Source organism: Dama dama, chromosome 10, assembly GCF_033118175.1.
Source record: "Dama dama isolate Ldn47 chromosome 10, ASM3311817v1, whole genome shotgun sequence".
Classification (NCBI taxonomy): Eukaryota; Metazoa; Chordata; class Mammalia; order Artiodactyla; family Cervidae; genus Dama; species Dama dama.
Genome location: NC_083690.1, coordinates 20,238,082 through 20,251,150, shown reverse-complemented (window position 1 = coordinate 20,251,150; position 13,069 = coordinate 20,238,082). Strand labels below are relative to the sequence as shown.

The following is a 13,069-nucleotide window of genomic DNA, read 5'->3' as shown; positions in this document are numbered from 1 at the left end:
TCAAAGTAAATTTTTTATAAAGAAAAAACCCACCCTTCATTTCCATCTTGCTTATAGTAGTAATCCCCAAAGCTACTGCAATATTTGAAATGAGACAGGAAGCCAGCTTCCCCGTGTGGCTCAACATTCCATACATGGTGATGACTATTACAAATGGAAAGAAGGTAAGATAAAAGAGGAAACCTCCAATAGAAACAGCCAGTGTAGCTGAAATGTAAGATGGAAAACATAGTCAGTACATAACATACAAAATCTTGAAGTAGAAATACCCCTATTTTACTACAAAAGAGCTCTAAAATGTAAACTCTAGAAGAGAAACTGTCTGCCCTGTTCACCATTGTGTTACCAGTGTTGTTCACTACTGTATCATCAGCATTTAAGCAGTGTTTAAGAAAGTAGTTGTTTAATAAATACTTTGCTTGCTTAAATGAATGGATGAGTAACATGAGGAAGGAAATTTTCTGGAATTTGCCCTTTCTTATACAATAATGTGGATACTTAACTTATTTAAAGAAGAATTGATCCTTACGTTTCTAAAATCCTGCCTTTTAATTTTTTATTTATGGCCACTTAGCTTAATAACCTCTAGAAGTACAGCATCCCTCATCACATCATAAGAATATACCTACCTGATTACCATTTATTTTGAAACTTTTGAAACTGAAAAGCTTTAGTCACTTTCTAAATACTCTCAGTCTTATATTTCAAAAATTTATTTATTATATTTTATAAAAATACATTAAAAAGACTGATAACAAAGAGAGTCATCTGGGTTAGAGTGATTTGTATGATGAAAAGTGGAAGCTAGTTGCTCAGTCGTGTCTGACTCTACGATCCCATGGACTCTAGTCTGCCCGGCTCCTCTGTCCATGGAATTCCCCAGGCAAGAGTACTGGAATGACTTGCCATTTCCTTCTCCAGGGGATCTTTCCGACTCAGGGGTATGCTTGTTTTAGGCAAGTAAGTCATTCATTGATATTTGCCTACTTTATGTTACTCTGGCATGTCACCTTCAAGCAACACACACCAGTCTTCCTATCTGGGAAATCCCATGGACAGAGACTCCTGGCAGGCTACAGAGCATGGGGTGGCAAAGTCAGAGAACTTAGTGACTGAACCACTGCCACTATCTTCAGGCTTACTTTGACATAATTCTCTCCACCCATAGCTTTCCTGTGCTCTGTGGTAGAGGGTAGTTATTTTGCTCTATTTTGTAAGAACAAGCCAATAGCAGTGTTGCTGCTGAAAACAATAAAAATACAAATTTCTCTACCATAGTACATTTGCTTCATGGTACTTTTGCCCTACATGGTTGAAAGAAGGCAATATTTTAATTGCTTAGCAGATAAAATAGATATAAAAGCCAAAAAATGGTGAAGGTTTGTTTTCTGAAAAACAAAATTTGCTTATTTTTAAAATAAATAATAGAAAATGACCACAGGAGAAGCAATTCTACAAATTCCCTAACTAGGCCAGTTTGAATTTATTCAGTCACACATCCCCCTTGTAAGTGAGAACAGGGCAGAAAATTCTCATTTGTTTTTGGTATATTTGATAATGTTCCAGGTATGTGATAAGTGATCCAAAGACTTCACTGAGTGAGCGAATGAATAAATAAATGTTTTCACATGACCCTATTTTAGTTTATATTCTCTTGTCACATGTGATCTTATGTTGATTTTTATTCTCTTTTCCCATGCATCCTATGCTATTAATATATTAATTTTCACTAATTTTTTCCCCTCCTCTCAAATCATTTCACGTTTATATGACATGCATGTTTTTAGACAAATTTAGAATGCAAGCAGAGGCTCTATATGAATTGGCAACTAAAGCTTAAAAGAAACTACCATATAAAATCCTCTTTTAGTCAATTGAAACAGTTAAAATGTTTCATGGAAGTGAGTCTTGTACTCACTTTTATTGAAGAATGCGCTAATCAGAAAGCCGAAAGTTATGGTGGCCGTGACAAAACACAGGAAAAAGACAAAGATGAGGGATGGGTCGCTGTTTTTGAGGACAACTATAGGTGCAATCTACAATACAATTGTGAAGCCAGTTTAGTCACACTCGAAGTGGTGTCACAGGAAAACAAGGAGGTGAAATAAAACAGCCTTAAAACATTTCCATACCCCCAAGTGAAATGGCAAAACTTAACTAAATAACTCATTTCCCACAGAAGGGATCAATGGTTTGTGTCTGCTGATAGACTGAGCAGCTTCTGAATTCCCCAGAGGGTCAATGATAAACACATCTATTATTTTGCAACCTAAAACCCATGCAGCTCCCACCCACAATTATTTTATCCCTCTCAAAGTGTAGCTGCAGCGTGATGTATTCAAACAGATACTTGCCTTGGCACATAAAACCACGCACAGTATACAGACGATGATTGAAAACATCAGAAGGAACGTGACAAAATAAGATGCCCAGAGCATACCATTACTGAGCCCTATCATGAACTGGTACTCCTGTGGGAGAGTCAACACAGAACAAATACTGTGAAAGTGCTATTTTCAAAACACACTCACAAATATTATCCGACTTAATCCCCACAAAAACTTACATAGGTTAAATATCATCATTGCCATTCTGCAAAGAAACCCAGTCTCAGAATAGTCAAATGACCCAATCAGAATCATGTAACCTAGTGAATGACAATGCTGTGATTTCCAAACCGGAATTTTGAGTAACTTACCAGTTATGGTTCTAATCTAAGAAACAGTTAATTGGAAATTTAAAACATAAAATCTAGGATCACTTTTCTTGTTATGATGTTCTGCCTCAGGACACATTGGAAGAAAGTAAATAACTTTTAATATTATTATAGATGAGAGTAGGGAAAACTACAGCCCATGGGCCAAATCCAGTCTGCCTCATATTTTTTGTAAATAAAGTTTTGTTGACACATAGCCATGCTCATTTACTTCTGTATTGTCTGTGGCTGCTTTCATCCTATAACCGTAGAGTTGATAGTTGTGAAATGATCTGCAGGACCTAAAATATTATACTGTCTTATACAGGAAAAGTTTGCAAATCTCTAATTTAAACCAAACCTCTCCAGTTTTACAGATCAGAAAACCAGACCCAGAGAGGGTAAGTTTCTTTTACACATTTAAAAAGCAGTAAACTCCCTGTTCTGGGCTCCTCCTGTTCTATCATGCTGCTTTTCCTTATTTCAGAGGCACTTTTCCCCGGAGGAGCACAGACTGGAGACAGAGTCCCTGTTTTAATCCTGACTTGCCACTTGGCAATAAGAAGACCTTAAGCCAGCTCCTTTACCTCTCTCTGCCTCAGTGTCCTCATTTATGAATACTAAGATTTGAATAAAACTATGAGCAAGAAAGAGTTCACAGTTTTAGTAATGAGCTTCATAAACTATAATTCATCAGAAGTCAATGGATACAGACATTTGATTTTTCAACTTTTAACAAAGGCAGATCAAAATTTAGTTACAAGATGATCACTTTAAATGGCTATTTAACAAAGCACAATTAGTGGTACTAGTTTCTAGAGGTGATTAAAAATAGATGTTTCCTACTATATTTGATTGCTTTCCAATGTCCTTGCAATGAATTAAGGTACATTTTATTATGCAAAGGAACCATATAAGGAAATAAAGTATTAATTAAGAGATTGGAAAACTTTAAAATAACAGATTTACTAAGAATTGGTGACAAAATACTTCTTTGAAGCAAGTTTCAACAAAAAATCAAAACGAGAAAGTTGACAGTGAAGTAATTCACATGACACCAAAAACTCACAGGTAGCCAAACTTTAATGTGGAGATGTGTAATGTCCACATGCACACACTGAGAGAAAGAAAAAGTAGGAGAAAAATACACTAAATCTTAAAAGATTTTGCATCTGGGTGAGTAACTGAGGGATTTATGACAGAGAGTCATGTTTTATATGTCCATTTTGTTTTCTATTAAACACGCACTGTAATAGCCATGATATTTTAAAAGTAAAATAATTTGGAATTCAGTGCCTGTATTTTCAACCAGTAAGGAATTGAAACTGACTAAAATAGCAGCTGGGCTTCCCTGGTGACACAGTGGTAAAGAATCTGCCTGCCAGTGCAGGAGATGTGGGTTTGATCCCTGGGTTGGGAAGATCCCCTGGAGAAGGAAATGGCAATCCAATCCAGTATTCTTGCCTGGGAAATCCCATGGACAGAGGAGACTGGTGGGCTACAGTCTATGGGGTCACAAAAGAGTCAAACACAACTTAGTGATTAAAAAACAACAAAGTAGCATCTAAGGCAACAATTAGCCAAGACCCTTAGATAGGAGGACACTGTCTCTGCTGCTCCATCATACAAGACATCTAAAACAAAACAAAAAGTTCAGAGAAATGCAATGCTTCCCCTTCTGACCTAGATGGGGCAAATGGGACCAGATTCACCCTCCAGCTAGAAACAACGAGAGAGAGAGAATGGAATAATACAGCCATAGAAAAGAAGGAACTCTTGCATTTACAACAACATGAATGGACTTTGAGGGTGTTATGCCTAGGGAAATGAGTCAGAGAAAGTTAAACACTGTGTGATATCACTTGCATGTGAAATCTAAGAAAAAATCTTATATTAAATATCAAGAACAGATTGGTGTTTGCCAGAGGTTTGTGGTGGGGGATGGGTGAAGGTGGTTAATAGTTACAAATTTCCAGTTACAAGATAAATATGTCTTGGGAATTAATGCATAGCACAATGGTAACAGTTAACAATACAGTATTGTATATTGAAAGTTGCTAAGAAAGCAATCTCAAAAAGTTCTCACCACACACACATAAATTGTATTAATATGTGGTAAGGGATATTACGTAAATTTATTGTGGTAATCATTTCACAAGGCATGCATATATTAAATCATTATGTTGTATACCCAAAACAAATATAAATGTTATATTACATTTCAATTAAAAATAAAAATGATTGATGTAAAGTGACAGTTAATTTTTAAGACATCTTGATTTCCAAGACCTGGCAATAAAGGACAGTAATTCCTTAGAGGAGAGAAACATTGAGATAAGCCCTACACTCACCCAGCTAGCTGCTAACTAGTTGCTTGGCTGACTGGAGTGAGAACCCAGAAATGTCCCTGACAGGAGAAGACAGGGCTGGGAATCCAGGGAGGACAAAGTGGCTGAAGTTTGCACAGCCAAATAACAGGGTTAACCAGAAACAGATTTCCAGAGATCTTTGGAAGGTGCTCTTATAGACTTCTTAGTATTCACCAGCATATACGTGTGAGGAATGTCCCAGGGTTGTGAAAAGAACCATTTTAAGGATTAGAGAGAAAAATATCTAGAGCTCACATTTGCCTAGAAATATTTCTTGTTTTCCCCAAAGAATAAAACCATGTAATTTATAGGTCGTAGGTAGACAATCTGTAAGGATTTTGTGTTAACATTGAGCCAGATTTAGCTGTAGACCTGCATTTCTTAACCTCAGTACTACTGAAAACATATTCAGTGCAAAATATTGTCCTAACTGCCTCATATACATTGGGATTTCTCACTTAGTGGTATTTCTATTTTGGAGTAACTCCTCATTGTACAATATAGAATGTTTAACAGAATCCTTGGCCTCAGCTTATTAGGTGCCAGTAGCAATAGTTCTCAGTGTATTAATGTCTTTAGACATTACCAAATGTCCTCTGGGAGAAAACTTGCCCCCAGAAAACTTGCTTGCTGTCCTGGAATAAATGCCTGTCTGGTTCTACCTATTAGAAATTTAAAAGCAAGACCCCAAAGAACAATATTATCTCCAGATTACTTAACTCAGTCTCAAAATAAAATTGAGGAATATAGAATACAGAAAAATCCAAGTCTCAACAAAGAAATATTTACAATGTCTGACCTCCAATTAAAAACTTACCAGGTATGATATACAGTTTCAGAGTTGGGCCTATTGTCTCTACCCTTTGTTGTTCACAATTCTATGTGAACTCCCCTTTTGTGAATGGGTCATGCAACTTGTTTTAACCAACAGAATGTGGCAAGAGTGATTAAATGTCACTTATGTGATTATGTTACATAGGATTATGGCACTTGTCCCACTCTGAGGCTCTCTCCCTTGCTAAATTTGATGATGCTGTTGGCCACTTTAGAAGGACCTAAAGTTATTGAGGCAAATTATTGAGGGTAGTATCTGGCCAACAGCTGAAAAGAAACTAAAATATTCAGTCCTACAGCCATAAGGAATTAAATTCTACCAACAACTACATAAGCTTAAAAGTGATTCTTCTCCTAGTTGAGGTTCAGTGAGTTTACATGTGTGTGTGCTCAGTTGTGTCCAACTCTTTGCAATCCCGTGGACTGTATGGCTCACCAGGCTCCTCTGTCCATGGAATTTTCCAGACAAGAATACTGGAGTGGGTTGCCATTTCCTTCTCCAGGGAATCTTCCCAACCCAGGGATTGAACTCACATCTCTTGCATCTTCTGCATTGGCAGGCAGATTCCCTACCACTGTGCCACTTGGAAAGCCCCAGTGAGTCTATATCCTTGGGTAATACCTTGATTGCAATCTTGCAGAAAACCCAGCTAAGCCTTCCTTGACTTCAACACACAAAAAGTGTGAAATAAAAAATGTGTGCTGTTATAAACTATTAACTTGTGTAATACTGTTAAACAGCAATAAAAAACATTAAAATCTATAAATCTACACTAAAAAGTTTAAAATCTAACCCAAAAAGTTCCAAGAAATCCAAGCACAGGAAACATGAAAAAAACAGACCAAAGCATACCATAGTCAAATTCCTGAAAACTGGGGGAAAAAAAGAAAAAGAAGAAATCTTAAAAAGGAGATTAAAAAATGATACATTATGTACAGATGGGCAGAAACAGCCATCTTATTTGAAGCAACAAGGCAATAGGTCAGATATTAAAGTACTCAAGCAAAAACATTACCTTAGAATTCTTAACACAACTTAAGTATCTTTCAAAAATGATAGCAAAATAAAGACCTTGCCAAACATGCAAAAACTGAAATAATAAATCAACAGAGGAATAGCATTACCAAAAATAAAAAAGGAAATCCATCAGGCAGAAGGAATATATAAGAAGATATAGGATGAATCTGGACCTGCTCAAGGGAAAAACAAGACAAGAAATGAGAATGACATATTTGTTGTTCAGTAGCTAAGTTGTGTCCAACTCTTTGTGACCCCATGAACTGCAGCACAACAGGTTTCCCTCTCCTTCACTGTTTCCTGGAGTTTTCTCAAACTCATGTCCATTGAGTCAGTGATGCCAACCAACCATCTCATCCTCTGTTGCTCCTGACTCCTCCTGCGCTCAATCTTTCCCACTATCAGGGTATTTTCAAATGAGTTTTCTCTTTGCATCAGGAGGCCAAACTATTGGAGCTTCAGCTTCAGTATCAGTCCTTCCAATGAATATTCAGGGTTGATTTCCTTTAGGAACAGCTGGTTTGATCTACTTATAGTCCAAGAGTCTTCTCCAACATCACAGTTTGAAAGCATCAGTTCTTCAGTGCTCAGCCATATTTATGGTCCAACTCTCACATTTGTACACGACTACCGGAAAAACCATAGCTTAGACTATACAGACCTTTGTTGGTAAAGTGATGTCTCTGCTTTTCAATATACTATCTAGGTTTGTTATAGCTTTCCTTGCAAGGAGCAAGTGTATTTTAATTTCATGGCTGCAGTCACTGCCTGTAGTGATTTTAGAGTCCAAGAAAATTAAATCTGCCACTGTTTCCACTTTTTCCCCATCTATTTGGCATGAAGTGATGGGACTGGATGCCATGATCTTAGTTTTGTGAATCTTGAGTTTTAAGCCAGCTGTTTCACTCTCCTCTCTCATCCTCAACAAGAGACTCTAGTTCCTCTTCACATTTTGCCTTTAGAGGGGTATTATCTGTATATTTGTCTGGAGAAGGAAATGGCAACCCACTCCAGTATTCTTGCCTGGAGAATCCCATGGACAGAGGAGCCTGGCAGACCATGGTCCATGGGGTCGCAGAGAGTCGGACACGACTGAGATGACTAAGCCACACATCTGCATATTTGAGATTGTTATTCCTTCTGGCAATCTTGGTTCCTGCTTGTGATTCATCCAGCCCAGCATTTTACATGATGTACTCTGCATATAAGTTACATAAGCAGGGTGACAACATACAGCCTTGACATACTTCTTTCCCAATTTTGAAGAAAGTATAAAACCTTTTTCCTTACTCTTTAAATCTTAAAATCTTTTACCTTACTATTAAAATATCTTTAGACATGTAATTGTTTTTTTTAACCAAAAATCATAGCAATATATTGTGAAGAAGCAAAATATATAACAAAATGGCAAATGTGAATAATATAAACCCAAACCAACCGTGAAAATTACACAACTCATTACCAGAGAATTACAACTAATAAGAAACCAAAGTTAAATTGAATAAATAGCAATCATACTTGTGTGCAATCTCAAAAACAACAGAATGATCTCTGTTCGTTTCCAAGGAAAACCATTTAATATCACAGTAATCCAAGTCTATGACCCAACCACCAATGACGAAGAAGAAGTTGAATGGTTTTATGAAGACATACAAGAACTTCTAGAACTAACATCTAAAAAGATGTCCTTTTAATTATAGGGGACTGGAATGCAAAAGTAGGCCGTCAAGAAATACCTGGAGTAACAGGCAAGCTTGGCCTTAGAGTACAAAATGAAGCAAGGCAAAGGCTAACAGAATTTTCCCAAGAGAATGCACTGGTCATAGCAAACACCTTCTTCCAACAACACAAGAGATGACTCTATACACGGACATCACCAGATGGTCAATACTGAAATCAAATTGATTATATTTTTTGTAGCTGAAGATGATGATCTTTACAGTTAGCAAAAACAAGACCAAGAGCTGACTTGTTTGTCAGAGCATTAACTCCTTATTGCAAAATGCAGACTTAAATTGAAGAACATAGAGAAAACCACCAGGCCTTTCAGGTATGACCTAAATCAAATTCCTTGCAATTATACAATGAAAGTAATGAATAGATTCAAGGGATTAGATCTGATAGAGTGCCTGAAGAACTATGGATGGAGGTTCATAACATTGTACAGGATGCAGTGATCAAAATCATCCCCAAGAAAAACAAACGTAAAAAGGCAAAATGGTTGTCCAAGGAGGCCTTACAAAGAGATGAAAAAAGAATTGAAAGACAAAGGAGAAAAGGAAAGATACAACCATCTGAATGAAGAGTTCCAAAGAATAGCAAGGAGAGATAAGAAAGCCTTTTTAAGTGAACAATGCAAAGAAATAGAGGAAAACAATAGAATGGGAATGACCAGAGAGCTCTTAAAGAAAATTAGAGATACCAAGGGAACATTTCATGCAAAGAAATGCACTATAAAGGACAGAAACTGTATGGGCCTAAGAGAAGCAGAAGATAATAAGAATAGGTGTTAAGATTATATAGAATAACTATACAAAAGAGATCTTAATGACCCATATAACCACGATGGTGTGATCACTCAACTAGAACCAAACATCCTGGAGTGTGAAGTCAAGTGGGTCTTAAGAAGCATCACTGTCAACAAAGCTAGTGGAGGTGATGAAATTCCACCTGAGCTATTTCAAATCCTGAAAGATGATGCTGTTAAAGTGCTGCTCAATATGCCAGCAAATTTGGAAAACTCAGCAGTACCCACAGGACTGGAAAAGGTCATTTTTTATTTCAATACCAAATAAGGGAAATGTCAAAGAATGTTCAAATTACTGCACAACTGCACTCATTTCACATGGTAGCAAAGTATTTTTCAAAATTCTTCCAGCTACTTCAACAGTATATGAGCCCAGAACATCCAGATGTACAAGCTGGATTTAAAAAGGCAAAGGAACCAGAGATCAAATTGCAAACATCCACTGGATCATAGAAAAAGGAAGAGAATTCCAGAAGAACATCTACTACACTAAAGTCCTTGATTGTGTCGATCACAACAAATTGTGGAAAATTCTTAAAAGAGGTGAGAATACCAGACCACCTGACCTGATTCCTGAGAAACCTCTATGCAGGTCAAGAAGCAACAGTTGGAATCAGACAAGGAACAACAGACTGGTTCCAAATTGGGAAAGGAGTACGTCAAGACTATGTATTTTCAGCCAGCTTATTTAACTTATATGCAGAGTACATCATGAGAATAGGCAGGCTGGATGAAGCACAAGCTGGAATCAAGATTGTGGGGAGAAATATCAATAACTTCAGATATGCAGATGACACCACCCTTATGGCAGAAAGCAAAGAGGGAATAAAGAGCCTTATAATGAAAGTGAAAGAAGAGAGTGAAAGAGCTTGCTTAAAACTCAACATTGAAAATGAAGATCATGACATCCTGTCCCATCACTTCATAGCAAATAGATGGGGAAACAATGGAACAGTGACAGACATTTTTCTCTTGGGCTCCAAAATCACTGTGGACAGTGCCTGCAGCCATAAAATTAAAAGGCACTTGCTCCTTGGAAAAAGCTATGACAAACCTGGACAGCATATTAAAAAGCAGAGACATTACTCTGCTGACCAAGTTGTGTATAGTCAAAGCTATGGTTTTTCCAGTAATCATGTACAGATGTGAGAGCTGGACAATAAAAAAGGCTTAGGGCCAAAAAATTGATGCTTTTGAACTGTGGTGTTGGAAAAGACACTTCAGAGTTCCTTGCACAGTAAGGAGATCAAACTAGTCAATCCTAAAGGAAAGCAACTGTGAATATTCACTGAAAGGACTATTTCTGGAGCTGAAGCTCCAATGCTCTGGCCACCTGATGGGAAAAACTGACTCAGTGGAAAAGACCCTGATGCTGGGAGAAATTGAAGGCATAAGGAGAAGTGGATGACAGAGGACAAGATGGTTGGATGGCATCACCGATTCAATGGCTATGTGTTTGAGCAAACTCTGGGAGATGATGAAGGACAGGGAAGCCTGGCATATTGCAGTCTATTGGGTCACAAACAGTCAGACACAATTGATCAACTGAACAACAACAACAAAATTTTTAAACAAGTTGGAAGAGATAACCCTTAGAAATCCACACGCACCTAACAAAAAAGTACTTCAGCCTGGAAGGACTGAAAAATACAGCCTAAGCAAAGCTTACATGCTAAGACTTTATCAGGAGGTTCATTCATAGAATAGCAAGAACGAGAGAATTAAGATGTGACGGAGAGAAAACAAATTGAATGTAATGTGTTTAGCACACTGGCCACAGGCTGATAAAAAATGTATTCAAATGCTATTATTCCATTAAGTCAAATGGAAGCATCAAGCTTTAAGATAGTCCACTGTAGGGAGAAAGACAAAGAGATTTATGTCAACTCTTTACTCTCTTCACTCCATGGTCAAAGTTCAGTAGGCTGGTTGACAACTTCCCTGAGTTTCTGAGTTTGGTGACCTGAAGATTCCATGAAGCCACTGTGGATGAAAGATCCCTCACTCCATGACACAAGCTCTTTCTTTGAGCCCAGAAATGAATAGAACTAGCTCCCAGTGCAGGAATAATATTTGCCATTCCAAACCCTGTTCCTTAGAAGGGAGTTTAAAACAACCAGCACCAGCAATGTTATTCATAGAAGACAACGTGATAGCAATGGTGGACAGGCTCTCCATGAAGAAATAAGTCAAGTCATGCAAAACAGGTAAAAATAAGCAAATCCCATGTACTGGATCCCCTACACGTAACATCAACATGTATAAAGCTAAAACTGACAATTAAAAGGAAAAATTAGACAACTCAACTTAGAGGGGTGGGAATGGGTGGGAGGTTGGAGGGAGATTCAGGAGGGAGGGGACATATGTACACCTATGGTTAATTTATGTTGATGTAAGACAGAAAACAAGCCAATATCGTAAACCAATCATCAGTTAAAAATAAATAAATATTTTAAAAAATCAATAAACATAAAGGTAGACATGCAATATACTTCTCACAATAACTGATAACAACTAATAGATAAAACATGAATATGAACAATGTAAATAACAAAATTGATGTAACATGTACAGAAAACTGCACCCTTTTAATGCTCAGCACACATTGTTTTTCTGTGCACATGTGATAACAGAACATTTGTTAAAATTGGCTATGTTCTAATCCATAAAGCATGTTTCAACAAAATTTTAAAAAACTGAAATAAAAGACTGGCACCTAGTATGTTGTTGTGCTTTTTAAACACATTAAAAACCATTCTGTTCTATTAAGTTCACAATTGTGAGCTTCAAAATCTGCTGAATGATCCTTGATCAAATACAGATTACAAACATTCAAGAAACATTTTCATCCTTCTCATATAATGTCCTGAGAATTGTATTTCCTCTGGCTAGCAAAACAGAGGTTAATGATTTAGTAAATGTGGATGTACGTTAATTGTATGTTGTCTTTAGGGAAAGATTACCTATACCTTTCACTGATATCTGTGAACATTTCTTTATTTCAACCACATCAACTAGTAGTGATGACTTCTATTGCTATTACGAAGATACATCTGGATCTTAATGAACTGCCAGCTTTTGATCCTTAAAAAAAAACTTGTAACACTGTTTTAAATTTATAATGGTCCTTGAAATTTTATAAATGTCCTATGGGTCAAAGAAAAAATTAGCAAAAAAATTAAAAACTATTATGAATTATATGATAAAGAAAACATTGTATTTCAACTTACAGGTCGTAACAAAAGTTGATTTGACTTAAATTCAGAGGCTTATATGCAAAGATTAGGAAAAAAGAAGGTCTAAAGAACAACAAGGAAGAGAATGTGGGGAAACTCAGCCAGCAAAGACTGGCCACAGAAAGCAGGAATCATAAAGGAAAAGACTTTATTACATTAAAATTCAGAACTTTTACAAGTCAAAGACACATTAAAGCAAGTTACAGGTTTGGAGAACATACTTGCAATACATACATCACACAAAGATCTTGTATCCAGAATATATAAAGAATCAATGAAAATCAATGAGACAAGACATACAACCCAACAGAAAAGTGGGGAAAAGACTTTTGAATACACACTTCACAGAAGAGAATATCCATGTAGCCAAAAAGGATGTGAAAGGGGGTT

At 36.8% G+C, this 13,069-nt stretch overlaps 1 protein-coding gene across 1 annotated transcript in view; it reads right to left on the bottom strand.

Moving 5' to 3' along the window:
• LOC133063214 (phospholipid-transporting ATPase ABCA3-like) overlaps positions 1-13,069 on the bottom strand; it is a 255,333-nt gene that overhangs the window by 215,974 nt on the left and 26,290 nt on the right. Inside the window, exons 4-6 of the mRNA XM_061152337.1 lie at positions 2,355-2,471; positions 1,919-2,036; positions 34-207 (exon numbers count right to left, since the gene is read on the bottom strand). Coding sequence (XP_061008320.1) covers positions 34-207; positions 1,919-2,036; positions 2,355-2,471 — 409 coding nt within the window. The remainder of the gene's footprint in view (positions 1-33; positions 208-1,918; positions 2,037-2,354; positions 2,472-13,069) is intronic.